General features: G+C 48.6%; 1 protein-coding gene across 5 annotated transcripts in view; it reads right to left on the bottom strand.

Moving 5' to 3' along the window:
• Window positions 1-5,985: 5,985 nt before the first annotated feature.
• Window positions 5,986-17,364, bottom strand: part of BCL2L1 (BCL2 like 1) — a 51,643-nt gene continuing 40,264 nt past the window's right edge. For 3 of the 5 annotated variants that reach the window (XM_032604613.1, XM_032604611.1, XM_032604612.1), the window contains exon 3: window positions 5,993-7,643. In XM_032604613.1, the coding sequence (XP_032460504.1) occupies window positions 7,506-7,643 (138 nt within the window). In that variant the 3' untranslated portion in view covers window positions 5,993-7,505. Of the gene's footprint in view, window positions 7,644-17,364 lie in introns of all 5 variants that reach the window. The other 2 variants (XM_032604615.1, XM_032604614.1) reach the window with 1 other exon arrangement.

Below are 17,364 nucleotides of genomic sequence, written 5' to 3'. Positions count from 1 at the left end.
CATTTTCCATCAATGGTGGTCACATTTAGAGGCTTTGGTCAGATGCAGATTTGACTTTTTGGCAAGAGTATTTCTTTTTTTTTTTAATTTAAATTAAACTTTTTATTTTGGGATAATTGTAGGTTCACATGCAGCTGTAAGAAATAATACAGAGGGATCCCATCTACCCTTCACCTAGTTTCTCCCAACGGTAATGTCTTGTAAAATAAAAAATCACAACCAGGATATTGACATGGACACAGTCAAGGTACAGAACATTTCCATCGCCACAAAGATTCCTTTCTAGCCACGCCCACTTCTCTCCCTCCCAAGCCCCTGCTAACTCTGGCAACTACTAATTTGGTCTTCTTTTCTAATTTTGTCCTTTCAAGATTGTTCTATAAATGGAATCATACTGTATGTACCCTTTTGGGACCGACTTTCTTTCTTTTTCTTTTTTTAAAAAATTTTTATTGGAGTATAATTGCTTTACAGTGTTGTTAATTTCAGGTGGACAGCAAAGTGAATCAGTTATAGATATACATAGGTCCACCCTTTTTTAGATTCTTTTCCCTTATAGACCATTACAGAGTATTGAGTAGAGTTCCCTGTGCTATACAGCAGGTTCTTATTAAGTTATCTATTTTACATATAGTAGTGTGTATATGTCAATCCCAATCTCCCAGTTTATCCCTCCCTGGCAAGAGTATTTCATGGGTGTTCTTTTGCCAGGAGGTACATGCTGCCTCACTGTCCTTGTGTGCCATTGGCAGCCTTCGTTGGTCATTGTGTAGATTCATTAACTTATTAGGGGTACAGATGGCTTTCAACTTATTGAAAGATGCCAGCCTCAATTAGAGGTTTGAAAATGAAATTTTAAAGTATGGGATACTATTTTTTCATCAGCCAGATTGTCAGAGGTCAAAGAGTGTTAACACGGATGTTGGCAAGTGTGCAGAAGACAGGCAGTTTCACAGGATTCCGGTTTGGGGCGTCCCCTTCCAAATGACGAATGGCCCAGCAATTCTACTTCTACGAATATCCTGTGGATACACACATGTGTGTGCAAAATGATGGATCAGTGAGGTTCTTTATTGCATATCGTTTGGATTAGCGAAAGTGGCTAACCACCAATTGTTCCTCCCTCAAGCAGAATTTCCCAACTGATATGCTACTAAGTTTCATAAGTTGTGGTAGACGTGATGGTACCCCCGCCATGTGCCTTCAGAACACCCTCGAAGGTCAGGTGCAGCTTTGGTGGACAGTTCTCACTCAAGAAACAGGTGCCTGTGCCTCCTTGACCATAGGTTTATGCTTGGCAGGAAGGAAGTGCCAAATACTGAGGAGAAATGACCTAGGAGCAGCCCTCAGCTGATGAGGGATGGGAGTTAGTGTATAAATACCTCGTGTTCTTTCCCCTAGAATGTTCCACGGGTCTTTCAAGGATCCCCTGGGAAGGAGCCCCATTGTCTGAGTTGGCAGGTTACTCATCATTGCATCCTCTGTTGACTTCCTGTCCTTCCCTGACTCACTGTCCCCACTACCCTGGGATCACCTTTTAAACTACTTATACTTGAATCCTTATTTTAGGCTTTGCGTTTGGGGGTATCCATAATAAGGTTAGAATCAGCCCCCAGACTAGCCACCTCAGGCGTCCCCAGAGCTCTGGTGGTGAGGGGTGGGAGGTCTGACAGTATAGACTGATGAAGTTTGTATAATATTTATGGTGCCAGAAACCCTTCTTAAGCACTTTACAAGCATAAAATTAGCATTAAATCTGCATAACCACCCATCAGGTAGGTATAGTTATCATTCCCATTCTACAGGTGAAGAAACTCAGGCACAGAGAGGTTAAGTCACTTGTCCCAGGGCACCCAGCTAGCCCTGGAAGTCTGGTTTCAGAGTCCAGCTACTAACCACTACACAGCCTGTCTCTCCTGCGGCCCCCACTGTTCCACCAGGATGAGCTAAGCATGGCCAAGTTTGGGCTCTTCCTTCCTGGACACCTAACTGCAGTGATCACCTGCACAGCATGTGGCCTCCCATCTAGGAGGGCCACCCACCCTCCACAAGGACCCTCCACAAAGTCCATGGAGCCACTGGAGAAGTTTGCTTTCCAGGTGCCCAGGGAGCTTGGCGCGAAGCCTAGGAGAGATCGATGTTCCTAAAAGGGATGGCCAACTAGCTGCTGGGGGTGCCCCACCACATAAATAGTTTGCAAATAAGGGCCTTATCATTGTTTTTATTGTTATTGCTTTTACACAGTTGTTTTGCTTGGTGGGGTGTAGGGGGTTGGGGTTTGGGGGGAGTATTTTTCACACCAGTGCAACTTAAGCCAAGCTGATGCGGGCACTGGTCATTTCCCACTCAGTAACAAATTTACAAACCATGTAAAACGTGTAAGACAAATGTAGCAGGCCAGGCCACTATATTATGTTATATATTTTAAAATTTTATTCTTAGAAGACCGTTTTCTTTATGTCCCTATCCTTGGTACCTTAGTGTTTGACTTCCTCAAACTTTAAGACTGACTCCTTAAAATGCTGTAGGAAGACCATTTAAAGTCATAAGAATTCGCAAGGTTCTTTATCATGAAATTATTCAAGCTAATTATCCACGTGTGAACCTACTGAAATGGGATAATAATTTAGGAGGGAATTATACTCCATATAATTTAGGAGGGAATTAATACTCCATATGCCCTGAATTCTAACATTAGTGCATGGATATTTATTAAACATCAAAGAGGACAAACTTGTAGGCATCATATATGTTTGTTTCTATTATTGTCTATATATTAAGAAAAAGTTCTTGGGTTTTTTTTTTTTATCTCATGACAAAGGCTGTGATGGTGGAGATAGAAAAATGGAGAGCTGGATATTATGTAATGAATTTGATCATGATATAAGTTGCCGATTTTCGTGAAAAACTTGTTAATTTTTAAAAATTGCACAAGCAATGCACACAATCATTATCTTAAACTTTTATGAAATTCAGAAGGGTGAAAGCTAACTTTAAACCCTCGGCTTGCTAAAAGATTTTTTAAAAATCATAAATAAATACTATTTTAACAGCTACTGAAATACCGTAAGGATTTTCTTTGTGAATGTTTCGGTACAATGAATTACCTCGAAAGATTTCCTATATGGAGTCAATCTTGTTTACCTGGAATAAACCCTACTAGGTCATGAACTATTATTCTTTTTATATGTTGTTAGATTCCATTTGTTAATATTATACTTAGAACTTTGGCTTGCATGTTCATAATTGGCCTAGAATGCGCTTTCCTTTCCTTGCCTTCCTGCCTCCCCTCTCTTCCTTTGCGCTATACAGCCTTGTTCCGTTTTAATAACAGTTATATAATTTTCTCAAAAAAAAAAAAAAAGAAAAAGAGTTTGAAAGCTCTAGGTCATTTCCTGTGCTCTGGAACTCACAATTATTTTAAAATACCCAAAATGAAAAAGTTCATTTGTATTTGAAATCCACTTGATTACAACACTGTACTTGTCAATTAAAGAAAGGGAAAAACTATTAAAACATTAAAATATAATTTCAACTGTAAGTTCTGGAATGGCTTAACATTTTCTTTTGTCACCTACTTGAGGTTACAAAGTCTTGTTAATGCTGACTACCAAGAATTTGAAGAGATCATTGTTAAAACTTTGATCAGGAACTGTGTAAACCATTTTGATCATAAAACCTCATATAAAAAAGTTGTGTTCATAGGAACAAGATCAAGTGTCTCAAGGAAAAAAATTTAAATAGTGTATTTAGATATATTAATCAAAGTTAATTCTTCATATCCGATGAAATATGTTGTATTTCATCTCTCATCATAAAAATATATAGAAATGGAATGAATTTTCCCCCAGGACCCATATAGACAGTCCAAAACCACTTCCAGCTTTTCCTCAGTGTGCATTTCCAGTATTTTGTGTGTGTGCCATGGCATGCTTAAGGTTGGAATCACTGAGTTCAAGGCCTGGTTGAAAAAATGTGGAATATTACATGGCTAGAAAAAAGAATGAATCTGCCATGAGTTAACTGTTGAAGCTGCACAACAGTGGGAGATTCACGTATGAACATGGAAACTTCTATAAGATACACCATTTAGGTGGGAAAAGCAAGTCACAGTGTATCTGTTACCATTTTTGAAAAAAAAAGTATCAGAATATATTTATGTATAATGTGAAAAGACGTTTCTGGAAGGATCTCAAGAAGCTGGGGAGGGGACTTGAGTGGCTAGGGTAAGGGATGGGGGCCAGCGTCATGGGCCTAGAGGTGGCGGGAGCCTGGAGGCTTTGGAGAATGGTGACCTTGAGCCCTGAGAGAGCCGTGGTAAGCTGTGAATCCGGTACCCAAGGGGTGGTAGTGTAGACGTCCTTCTGGTGAGCAGGACAGAGGATGGAGGACTCCACGGAAAGCTGGTCAGGCGGGAGACAGAGGTCGCGGGCACGCGCAAGGGTATCTGGGGTTGGAGCAGCTTTCAGCTGGCAGCCCCCGGCCACCAGGGGGCAGTCAAGCTCGCTCCTGGAAGCGGGCAGGGAGGAGCACCCGAGGCAGGTCCCCCGCCTCCAGGCCCGTCCCCCGGCCGGAGCTCCTGGCTCTGGAGTCCTGCTCCCTTTCCCAGGCCCTTCCCCGACCTCCGGGTACAGCCACGTGGAGCTCCGTGTGGAGCACCTCCTTCTTCCTCTTGGGGGTCTGCTTGATGGCAAGGTCATTGATGCCTCTCCCCTCAACTTCCAGTCTTCGTTAGGTTATCTTATTCAATTTTAACCACAATCGCTTGAGATGGGTACTGCTCTCTTACCCATTTCATAGATGGGAAAGCTAGGGCATAGAGAGGCTAGGTAACTTGCCCAAAGACGAGGAATGGCGACCCAGGATACACCCCTGGCCTGTCCACTCTCAGAACTGGAGTGTTAACCAAACCATGGCTTCTCCACTCTGCTCCCCCTCCAGAACCTTCTCCACATAGCAGCCAGAGGGTGCTTTGGGGGCTCTAAGTGGTGTAGCACTCCCTGACAACCTCTCTCTGGCTCTCACTGCCCTCAGGACCAAGTACAGTCCCCTCATCCCACCTGTCTGGCATCATATTGACCCAGAAGCCTCCAGACACAGCAACTGTTCTTCAACCCGGAGAAAACTCTTGCTCATCCTGTGCATTTCCTTCTTCTTCACCAGGACCACTCTTCTTGCCTCCCTGCTTCTTTTGGATAGCTCTTATAGATTCTTCAGGCACTGGCTGTGATATCACTTCCTCCAGGAAGCCCTCCCTGACTCCCAGACAGGCTCAGATTCCGTATTAAATGCTGTTAGAGCACTCACTATGAGCCTCTCGTGTTGCACTGGCCTCAGATGTGTGCTTCATTTTGTGATTATAATAATATCATTATTTCAAAACCTCAAAATCACCCTTGGTTCCTCTTTCTTCCTAGAGCTCTCTCCAATACATCAGCTGATCTTGTGGGATTATCTTTAAAATGTTATCTCAAGTCTGACCCCTTCTTACCTCCTTCCCCACTACGTCCTTCATGTCTTGCCATGCTTCCTCAGGGTCATCCTGTTTCCACTTTTGCCCTGCAACAGCCAGCCATCCTTGTATTCGTCTGGCTGTCTCCCCGACCAGAATGAAGCTCCATAAAGGCAAGGGCTTTGTTCCCTGCAGGATCCCCAGTGCCTAGGACTGTGCCTACACAGAGCAGGGCTCAGTAAACACTTGCCAAGTGGCCATTTGACTGTTTCTCCCACTAGAATGTCAGCTCCTGAGGGCTGGGACTGTGTCTGTCCTGTTAATACACAGCCCCAATGCCCAGCACACAGCAGGTGCTCAATAAAAACCCAGTGTACAGGTGGAGAAATTCAGGCCCAGAGGGAGGAAGAGACTTGCCCAACGTCCTCCCCAGAGAGCAGCAGAGCTAGCACCGGTACCCAGCTCTCCTGCAGCCCCTCTGCCAGCCAAGCATCCCTTCCTTTCCCTGCCCCAGAGCACACAAGAGCCCAGGCTCTTTGCTCACCAAGTCAACACAGTTTATTACTGAACTTCACTTTCACTTTCACACAATTTCAAAGAGCTGGAACAAGTGTGGGGTGGGGGTTGGGGGAGGGACAGGTGCCCCTCAGGAGCCAGGACCCCTGGCTGGCTTCCCCGGACCAGGGCAGGGGAGGGAGCATCAGGCCGTTCAATCTCTGGGCACCAGCTCTCCACGTGCACACGCACAGCAAGCCAGCAGCTCCTCACACATAAATACAGACACGCTTAACAAAAATAGTATATCATCTTCACAAGGAATAAAAATTAGTCTCAAATATGTACAGCAGAGAGCCCGGGGTGGCCAGAGCTAGGCCAGGATCCCCAGGGATGAGACAGGCCATGGGTGGAGCAGAGGAGAGAGGGAGGCCTGAATAGCTCCTGGCCAGGCCACCCTGACCTTGGCAGCCCGGCTGCCCAGGCTGAACGGGGGTGGGGCACAAATCGATCAGGCCAGGCAGGACTGGCCCCTCCAGCCAGCCCTACCTCCACCCCACACACAAGGCTCTCTTTCCCGCCCTTCCTGCCTGAGGTAGGGAAGACCCCAGGGCTCCCACAGCTGTTCCCCGTAGCTCCCCCTCACCTCTGGGCGGAGGCCCCTGAACCCCATGGGCAGCAGCCCAAGGCAAAGGTGCCACAGGACGATCTCCTTGCAGGAAGCGAGGCAGCTGAGGCCATAAACAGCTCTGGGGCACCTATCTTGGGCCCAGTCGGTCCCTCGGTCGTGGTCATGGGAGCCGGAGAAGGGGAAGGGAACTGGGGTGGTGCTCAACTGCAAGGGCCACCCAAGCTTTGGCATGGGGTGCTTCCTGCAGCTACAGCTCCCCCATCCCAGGTGGGGCTGAGCTCTAGCCAGAGGCCTCTAGAGGACACTGGGATTGAGGGTAGGGACTTTGGCCAGGCCAGAGGTGGGGAGGGGGTCCTGGTCCTTGTTTCTGTATCCCAAGCAGTCTGAATCCCTAATTAGTCAGAAGTGGCCCCTAAGCGGCTCTTGGAGGGTGGGGATAAATGGAAGGGGAGCCCAGGTCCGGGAGGAGGGAGCGACAGGAAATGATCAATTCTGAGGCCACAAACATCAAAATGAAGGCAATCTAGTCTCTCTTTCTGGGGAAAAGGGTCAGAAAATTTTCCAGCTCCCTGGCAGGAAAGCATCCTCAGTGAGGCTAAGGGGGCAAGGGGTTCCACTAATCAGGCAGGGCACTGCAGCCCCCAGTCACAATCCCCCCAAACCTGTCAGCTTCCACGGGACAGATTCTGGGGAAATTTTGTGGGTTTTGAGGCCGGGAGAACTGAGGTGTCGGGGAAGGCGGCTTTCACAGAAGCATGGTAAATTCTAGAAAACTAAATGAGGGGACCAGGTCTAGGCCCAACCCTGTGATGTGTGGGTGGCCGTGGGCTGCATGTAGTGGTTCTCCGGGTGGCGACGGTGGCTGGACGGAGGGCTGTGGTGAGGGCAGGATGGCGGTGGGCGGGTGAGTGGGTGGTCAGTGTCTGGTCATTTCCGACTGAAGAGCGAGCCCAGCAGAACCACGCCAGCCACAGTCATGCCCGTCAGGAACCAGCGGTTGAAGCGCTCCTGGCCCTTTCGGCTCTCGGCTGCTGCATTGTTCCCATAGAGTTCCACGAAAGTGTCCTGCAGGGAGACAGAAGAGAAGGGAACATGCTGTTCGAGTCCTCAACAGTAATGTGGCTGGGACAAAGGGGGACCATCTGCATGCGATGGCCTTGGTGAAATGAAAAACTGTAGCCGTCCATGCCAGATAAAGGGTTAAGGGCTGCCCTTCTTCCTGACCCTCAGTTGGGGATAGCCAACCCATTTTATTGCTGAGAAAACAGGTGCAGAGTGGGGAAAGAGTTTTGTCCAAGGTCAGACAGCTAGGAAGTAGTACTTCAGAACCTGAGTTGGGAAAGAGATGGGCAGGGTCAGGGAACTGACAGGAGGTCAGGGGTCTGGAGCAGGGTGGAGAGAAGAAGGGAGATGAGTGTGCAGGGGTGAGCAAGAGCTAGACCACGTGTGGTCTGGAAGCCTCGGAGGAGCCTGGAGTTGAGCCCAAGGGTGGTGCAGAACCACCAGGCCTCAGCCTTTCCACTGCTGCAACAGAGGGAGGGAGGGAGAGAAAAGAGCCAGGGCTAAATTCCCAGAGTGATTCAGGAGCAGAGCAGATCTGGAGGGAGCCTCTGACCAGGGCAGGCTGATGGGTGGGCAGAGCAGGGCAGAGTAGAGAGGGTAACAACAATGCAGGACTGGGATGGGGTCTATGAGGCCCTGTCCCCCACCCCAGGGGGTGTGACCCTGGGCCCAGGAGGAGGTGAGCAATAGCCCTCTCCCTGAAGCTAGTCAGGAGGGAAGCACGTGATCCAGGGAAGGAGGGGCAGTGGGTTAAATGACCAGGCCTGGGGTGGAGTCAGCCTGTGGCGCAGGGAGAGGGGAGCTTGGAGCACCCTTTAATGAGTGTGCTTCGCACCCTACCTGTCCTTTAATCCTCTCAGCAATGCTGTCTCTCCCCACTGACAGACCAGGAAGCCTGGCCTCTGAGCACTGAGGGACTTGATCAGGTCACCCAACTCTCTGGTGGAACCAGAATCCAAACCTGGTGCCTGGTGCCTAGAAATCAGTGTGCTTTGTGTGCCTAGAGAGGGAACAGATCACTGGCTGGTTCCAGAGACTGTGTTCTTGCCTCTCCACCAAGAACTCACATCATGGGCCCACACCTCTACCTGGGCCCGACTGGCTGAGCCACCAGGCGGCTCCCTCAGACAGCACCTGCCATTTCTGGTTGGCCCCAGGTCCCACCCGGCCAGTTTGCTGACTGTGATATCTGCTGGGCCCTACTTCTCGTCTTGATGACGTTCCCTTAACTCCACGCCAAGAAGATTTTTAAAAACATAGGTCAGATCGTGGCACACCAACAGCTTTCCCTTGCACTTAGAAAGCCAGCGTCATGTCTGTTCATGTCCCTGGTACCTAGCAGAGGGCCATGCGCACTGAGCTGCCACCTTGACTCAAAGAATCCGTAACATTTATTAAACCATTAGGGAGGTAGCAGTGATGCATGAGCCAGAGCCCTTCCAGAAAGCTCACCATCTACTGGGGAAGAGGCATTGGGAGGGGAAGGCAGGCAGGTGGGGAAAACCCCACCATTCAGACCATGTCACTCCACCATCTCAAGCTCTCCAAGGCTCCCCATCACACACAGAATCAAGTCCTCACCACGGCCAGCGAGGTCTGGTAGGACTCGGCCCCTCCCCACCGCACACTGCATTCTAGTCGCACTGGCCTCCTTGCTGTTCCTTGAACATCCGCTGAGCTCGGTCGGGACCTGCTGCCCTTGCTGCCTGGAGCACTTGACCCCAGGCTCCCTCATTTCACTCCTAACTCTGCTCAAATGTGATCTCCTCAGAGATGCCTTCCCTGGCTACTCTGTCTAAAATGGTACCCACCACCCTGATCTCTCTCTACCTACCCCCTTACCTTGCTTTATTTTCCTTCTCAGCACTTTTCAGAAGCAGAGCCTACCCTTGGTCTTTGTTTTGATTTGTCTCCTGCAGTAGTCATGGCTTGATGAGGCAGAAAGCCTGTCTTGTTTCTAAATACCCAGAACAGTGTCTGGCACATAGTTGGTGCTCAATAAATACATGAGTAGAACAAAGGTCTTACATGTCTTCTAAGTGCCAGACATTGTCATCCCACTTCTCCTTCATCAGAATCCCCAGATGTAGCGATCTGAGCCCCATTTCACAGGTGAAACAACTGAGGTTTAGAGTCGGAAAGACCTTGCCTGGGGTCACCCAGCTAACAGATGGCAGAGCTAGGATCAAAACTCAGGACTGCCTGGCCCCAACCCAAGTGCTGCTACAGCAGGACACTTCCCTATGTGGGGGGCTGCAGTGGAGGTGGAGCCCTGACTCTGGGGAGAGAAGGGCAGGGGCAGTGGCAGCAGCCAGCGTCCTTACTCTTTGGCCTGCATCCTGGTTAGCCTCCATGAGTGTTGGCAGACCAGAAAATTCTTACAGGAATTAAAATTTTTCTGGTCCCAAGTGAAGTAGGGCCAGGTGAAGTCACAAAAAAGATTATCTGTGATGAGGGAGAGTCCCGGGCTGTGGGGAGCATGGGAGAGGGAGGCCATGGCCAGAAGGCTCTGGGTTATCCCAAGGGACCAAATGTCCCACAAGAAACCAGGGACATTGGGTTGCAGCCAAAGTGGGAGAGGCCTGGCTCCCTCGATGGGAACTTTCCTGAAGTAGAGGGCTGGCAGCCACAGGAAATTTTCAGCTCTGAGGCTGAGCTGGAGTAAACAGGCCCTGCTGCAAGGCACAAAGCACTCACTGTCCAGGAACAGTTATTCTAGGGTGGCGGGAACATTCTCCTGTCGGTGCCACAGAGGCAAGGCTCTGATCTGCCCAGCCCCACCCCACCCCCACCCCATGCATTTGCGGTTGGACAACCTTCATCTCCATTTCAGAAGCTCCTTCTCCTACGGAGGGGGGAGAGAGGATTCTGGGGATTGCTTTTGCAGAGAGAGCAAGAGCAAAACGGGGCGTGCTGTTCCAGGGCGGTGCCGGGGAGGCAGTGGTGTGGGTATATTTAGCCCACGGTTCACACGACACACTTGGAAACAAACACAGCCATTTTCTCAGCGGGCGCCTGCTCTGGATAAATAAACAGGATTGCGGAGCTGCCCTGGTCTGGAAAAGCAGAGATAAGCCCCCACTGCTGCGAGCCAGAGCTGGCGTGGTGGACAGGGGGTCAGACGTAAGAGTGGGCTGTAGGGAGGTCTCTGATGTCACAGAGGCTTTCAGGAGACCTATCCTCAGTGTGGGTTAGGGCAAAAGTGGGGCAAGTTTCTCTTTGTAGCTATGACCACTACCATGGGACCCATGTGGGGTTTTCAGGACCACTGGGGACAGGCAGTGGCTAATGACCTCCATGGGAGAACCGTGGACTCCTAGGCTGACAGACCCCGAAGTCAACAAGGCCAACCCATTTGCGCACTCTACAGTTTCAAATAGCCTGTTTGTGGTAGAGCTTGGACTCAACCCTCTAGCATCGGGGGCCCTTCAGAGTGGCGAGACAAGAACCAGGGTCCCCAGGAGAAGCTAAGGCGGGGGCCATTTTCAAGGTCCTCCCTCCAACAGTCCTGGCCACATGCGTGGATTGGCCCAGCCCCACACTCCGGAGCGTTTCATGCCCCTGTGCCTTTGCCAGCATTGTGTCCTTTAACTGGTCACCCTCCCCACACCTCCCTTCCTCAGTCAGCCAACCCTACTCAGCTTACATGACTCCACTCTGGAGTCCTGTCTTCCGAGAAGACTTCCCTATTTATCCGTCTTCAACTCCATGAGGAATGTCTCCTTTGTGCTCCCAGAGTTTTTGGACCTTCGTTCACACCGTTAACTACTGAGTGCCTACCATGCTCCAGGCCCAGTACTGGAGACACAGCAGTGAACAAGACAAATAAGGTCCCCACTTTCCCGGAGCTTACATTCTAGTCCATGCATTCTCCATTGGTTGGGGGGCGGGGGGCATAGCACAGAAAGAGATCACACAGCTGTGGTATTCAAAGTCACGGCAGGGCAATTAGGACAAACATGTCTAAAAGGACTCCTTCGTGGGAAGTGGTGAAGAGAGAAAAAGGTTGAGAAACACTGTCCTAGTGGGAAGCAGAGAGAATAAGAAGCAAGACAATTTCAGATATGATGAGGTTTTGAAGACAGTAAGTCCCGGGCAGGTGATAAAGAATACCAGGGGACTGATGTAGGTGGAGTGGCCAGAAAAGGCCTCTCTGGGGAAGCGAGGTTTAAACTGAGACCTGAATGACTAGGTGGCAGTGGCCAAGAGAGGACTAAAAATCTCGGGTGAAAAAGAGCATGTTCCACCAGAAGCAACAAGTGCAAAGGCCCTGAGGCGGGAAGGAGAGGCAGGGGCGTCCCTAGGTTGAAACCTTCTGTATGTCGGTCTCACCCATCAGTCTCGGGGCTCAGTGCAGGCAGGGACCAAGGACCCATGTCTGAAGCCAGGGGTCCATCCAGACAGGCACAGACTGGCTTCAGCTAGATCTCTGCCCAGAGACAGCCAACTGCACAATGCAGGTTATCCTGCGGCCCCCTGCAACCCTGGAGAAGTCAGGAGAAAGGCTGGCACAACAGTGCCCCTGGGGCAGTGGCCCAAGTGCCAGCGGACCACCCGCCCCGCCCAGGGGCTGGGGCGCAGTTCCTGCTTGAATCCGGTCAGTCCTCCACTCCCCGCCCTTCTCCTCTCTCACCTCCCACGTCTCCATGCTTCTTCCTAGCAGTGTGACTTTGAGCAGGTTACTTCGATTCTCCAGCCCACAGTGTCCTCACTTTTTAAATGACAATAAAGTATCTGTTATTATGGCAGCTGACCCTTATCACACAGCTGAATGTTTTACCTGTGCCAGGGACTGAGCTAAAGCACTTGACTCCAAGGAGGGCATACTCCCTGCACAATCACGTTCACTTGAGCGATTGTTTTTTGTCCTGTCTCCCCCACTAGACTGCGTGTAGTTTTTGTCACTTGTACCTAAAGAACCTGGTGCTGTACCTGGAACATAGCAGGTGCCGTTCTAAATGAACCTACTATTTGAGATGAACAAATGAATGACTATCAGTTAATCCTCAGAACATCTGTCAGAGCCTCATTCTGCAGACGTGAAGATGGAGGCTTCAGCGTTTCCCCACAAGCTCTATCTAGGAAGTGGTAGGACTGGGATTTGTCTGAGTTCTGGCCTCCTGCTCATTCTGATGTCCAATCCTGCCATCTTGGGTCCCTGCTGTCTCCACCCACAGAGAACTAGCCTCTTCAGTGGCGGCAGCAGTGGCTGACTTTTCCCGAGCACTTATCTTGCAAGACACTCTTCTTGGCCCTTTCTGTGGATTAGTTTATTTAACTGTCTCTATGCTCTGTCGGCCAGCAGGTACTACTATTAACCCAGCATACAGCTGACGGACCTGAGGCCCACAGACGATCTGTGACTTGCCCAAGGTCACACAGTGACCTGGTGACATGGCTGGGTTGCCTGCACCAACAATCTGGCTCCAGTGCCTTTGCTCCTATCCTATACACAGCACCCTGCTCACTTTCAAAAGGATAATTCGCCTCAAGGCCCCATCATGGGCCAGGTGCATGCACTTATGTTACTGAAGGAGGTCCTCACTCTAAACCCAGGTAAGCCGAGGCTCAGAGATACTGAGAGACCTGTCCCAAGTGGATAAGTAGAGAAGCCAGTTCATATTCTGGGCCAGGCCTATAGCCCTGAGTCCCTCTAGGAGGAAGAAGGTGGCCTGAGGCCACCAGCTGAATGAATGAGTTCTGGCCCCTAGCCAGCTGAGGGGAACTGGGTGCCACAGGAAAAGGATGTGACGAAGGCCAGGAGAGAAAGTGAAACCCTCCCGTCCTGGCTTCAGTGGAGAACAAGCACCTCTGCCAGACGGGCCCTTCCTTCCTTTAGGGTGACTCTGGAGGGCCCAGGCCCACTGCTTCCTTCCTGCTTGGTTATTTCAGGAAAGAGGTAGGTGGAGAAGAGGAAGGGGCTCCTAGCAGCCCAGGGAAAGTGCCAGGGACATCAAGACTTTACCTTACCCGGCCTCACCACAGCCCAGCATGGGCAGGCTGTGAGTCACTTTCTGTTCCTGGCCTCAATTTCCCAGGAGGAGAGGCTGATAAATGCTGGCTGAAGAGACAGATGAGGCCTTGCTAGGAGATCCCAAGGATATGGCAGGAAGGTGGGTGGTGGGGCAAACGAAGAGGTCTTATCACCCTCTTGGCAGGGAGCTGCAGGCGGAGACTCGGAAGAAGTGAGGTTTGTGGTTGGAATCCACTTCCCCTGGCTTTCTTGGGGGAGCTGTTGGCTTCAGCAATGTGAGAGGAACACAGCCTCTCTCCTCTACCCTGGGGAACACGGGCCTGGATGTGGGCAACTCAGAGGCGGCTCAGTGGGGCAGGGCAAAGAGATGGGTTGTCAGATTGCTGGGCCGACACCTCAGTCTAGCCAGCCCAGCTGTGGGTGGCACAGCAGGCAGCTCTACTTCTGAGCCTTAGTTTCTCCTGATTTGACCTCACAAGGCAGTGATGGCGAGACCAGCATTGGTAAAGCAAGGTGACCCTGGTGTTACTGGCTGAGGAGGGTGGCATGGGGGACCCAAGCCATCCGGGCTGTAGGTAATATTTGGAGCATCCTCACAGCAAACTTCATGTTAATCTTTCTCTAAGTCTGCCCCTGTCAGCTGCCAGCCTCTCCTCCCCCGCCTCCTCCCCCACCATTAGTTCTAAGAAGCTAAGCCTGACAGATGTGCTTACTTCTCAGAAAAGGAAGTGGTTGTGCCAGGAGGAGATAACACCTCCGCTGGGGAATTGAGAAAGCTATCGCGCCCAGCAGTGCGAGCGTGGGCTCTCCACCTCCTCAGCTCAGAAGTGGAGTGCTAGTCTTGGAGGCAGAGAGAGATAATTCAGAAAAGCATTTACTGGGGGCACAGATGCTCATTTTGGGGCTTTCGACCACCTTCCCAGGGAGTGATGGCTGCTCTTTACCGAGCACTTACCATGCACCAGGCATGGTGCTAAGAGCTTCGTCATGTATGCAAATTCACTTAATCCTCATAATAACCCCATGAAGTAAGTGCTATCATTACTCTCCAAGTTACAGATGAGGAAACAGGCACGGAGAGGTCAAGTGACCTCCCAAGGCCATACAGTTATAAATCGCAGAGTAGGGATTTGAATTCAGGCAGTCTGGCTCCAGAGCCCAAATGCTTAATGGCTCCTGGGCAGCTGCTACCTGCTCATAAGCATTCATTCCCTGGCAGTCTGAGAACTCCCCTCATCTCAATCCTCTCTCATCTCTTCCTTGGTAACTAACTCCCTATTCTTTCATGAGTAGATGGCCACAGCCTTTCATTCCTCTCCCAGTGTCCAGGGTGAGAAGGACCAAGGCTCACCCTTGAAACAGAGTCAGAGGCTCAAAAGTGACCTTACAAGATACCCATCCAACCTTCCATGTGATGCCCTAACTCATCCTCACTTCCCAGATGAGGTTCAGAAAGGTGGAGTGCAAATCTACAGATTCAGTGCAATCTCTATCAAAATACTAATGGCATTTTTTTCACTTGGTTATTTCAGGAAAGAGGTAGGTGGAGAAGAGAACAAATAATTATAAAATTTGTATGGAAACACAAAAGACCCCCAATAGCCAAAACAATCTTGAGAAAGAAGAACAAAGCTGGAGGTATAATGCTCCCTGATTTCAAACTATACTACAAAGCTATAGTAATCAAAACAGTATGGTACCAACACAGAAACAGACACATAGACCAATGGAACAGAACAGAGAGACCAGAAATGAACCCACACTTATATGGTCAATTAATCTACGACAAAGGAGGCACGAAGATACAACAGGGAAAGGCAGCCTCTGCAACAAATGCCGCTGGGAAAATTGGACAACTACATACAAAAGAATCAAACTGGATGATTTTCTCACACCATGCACAAAAATAAATTCAAAATGGATTAAAGACTTAAATGTAAGACCTGAAACCATAAAACTCCTAGAAGAAAACATAGGTGGTATGTTCTTTGATTTGTAATGTTTTTTCGATATGTCCCCTGAGGCAAGGGAAACAAAAGCAGAAATAAACAAATGGGAGTACATTAAACTAAAAAGCTTTCTCATGGTGAAGGAAACTATCAACAAAACTAAAAGGCCACCTATTGAATGGGAGATGATATCTGCAAATGATACAGCTGATAATCAGTTAATATCCAAAATATACAAAGAATTCATACAACTCAAAAAAACATATAACCAGATTACAAAATGGGCAGAGGACCTGAACAGACATTTTTCCAAGGAAGACATACAGATGGCCAACAGGCATGTGAAGAGATGCTCTACATCACAAAACACTGGGAAATGCAAACCAAAACCACAATGAGATATCACTTCACACCTGTCAGAATGGCTATTATTGAAAAGGCAACAAATAACAAGTGTTGGTGGGGACATGGAGAAAAGGGAACCCTCACGCACTGCTGGTGGGAATGTAAACTGGTGCAGCCACTATGGAAAACAGTATGGAGATTCCTTAGAAAATTAAAACTAGAACTACCATATGATCCAGCAATACCACTCCCTGCATATTTATCTGAAGAAAACAAAAACACTAATTAGAAAAGATATATGCACCCCTATGCTCACTGAAGCATTATTTGCAATAGCCAAGATATGGAAGCAACCGAAGTGCCCATCAACAGATGAATAGATAAAGAAGATGATGCGCACACACACACACACACACACACACACACACGCAACGGAATATCAGCCATAAAAATGAATGAAATCTTGCCATTTGTGACAACATGGAGGGACCTAGAGGGTATTACGCTTAGTGAAATAAGTCACACAGAAAGGCAAATTCTATATGATTTCACTTATATGTGGAATCTCAATCAAAACAAAACAAATGAACAAACATAACAAAACATAAATAGAGTTACAGATACACAGAACAAACAGGTGTCTGACAGAGGGGAGGGGGCTGGGGGAGGAAAGAAATAGGTGAGGGAGATTAGGAGATATAAATTTCCAGTTGCAAAATAAATGAGTCTCGGGTATGAAATGTACAGCATGGGGAATATAGTCAATAACTATGTAGTATCTTTGTATGGTGACTTATCTTAACTAGACTTACTGTGGTGATCAGCTTGAATTGTATAGAAATACCGAATCACTTCGTTGTATAGCAGGAACTAATATAGTGTTGTAGGTCAATTGTACTTAAAAAATAAACTCATAGAAAAAGAGATCAGATTTGTGGTTACCAGAGGCAGGGGCCGAGGGAAGTGAGGGGAGGGGAAAGGAAGAAGGTGGTCAAAAGGTACAAACTTCCAATTATAAGATAAATTAGTACTAGGGATGTAATGTACAACATGATAAATGTAATTAACATTGCTGTATGTTATATATTAAAGTTTTTAAGAGAATAAATCCTAAGAGTTCTCATCATAAGAAAAAAATTTTTTTTCTATTTGATTTTGTACCTATACGAGATGACATGTTCACTAAACTTACTGTGGTAATCACCTTATGATGTATGTAAATCAAATCTTTATGCTATAAACCTTTTAAACTTCTACAGTACTGTATGCCAAATATATTTCAATAAAACTGAAAGGAAATAAACAAAAAGAAAGGTGGAACATCCAGATCACATAGTAGGTCTGTTTCATTCCAGATGGTCCATACTCATGGAGTATCTCCAGGGCATTCTCTGCTTACACACTGTGAGCAGGGGCTCCCTCCCTCCTGTGTGGAGCATTTCATCTTTGGACAGCT

This window comes from Phocoena sinus, chromosome 15, assembly GCF_008692025.1.
Source record: "Phocoena sinus isolate mPhoSin1 chromosome 15, mPhoSin1.pri, whole genome shotgun sequence".
Lineage (NCBI taxonomy): Eukaryota > Metazoa > Chordata > Mammalia > Artiodactyla > Phocoenidae > Phocoena > Phocoena sinus.
The sequence above is the reverse complement of the archived record's forward strand: the minus strand, read 5'-3'. Positions and strand labels throughout refer to the sequence as shown.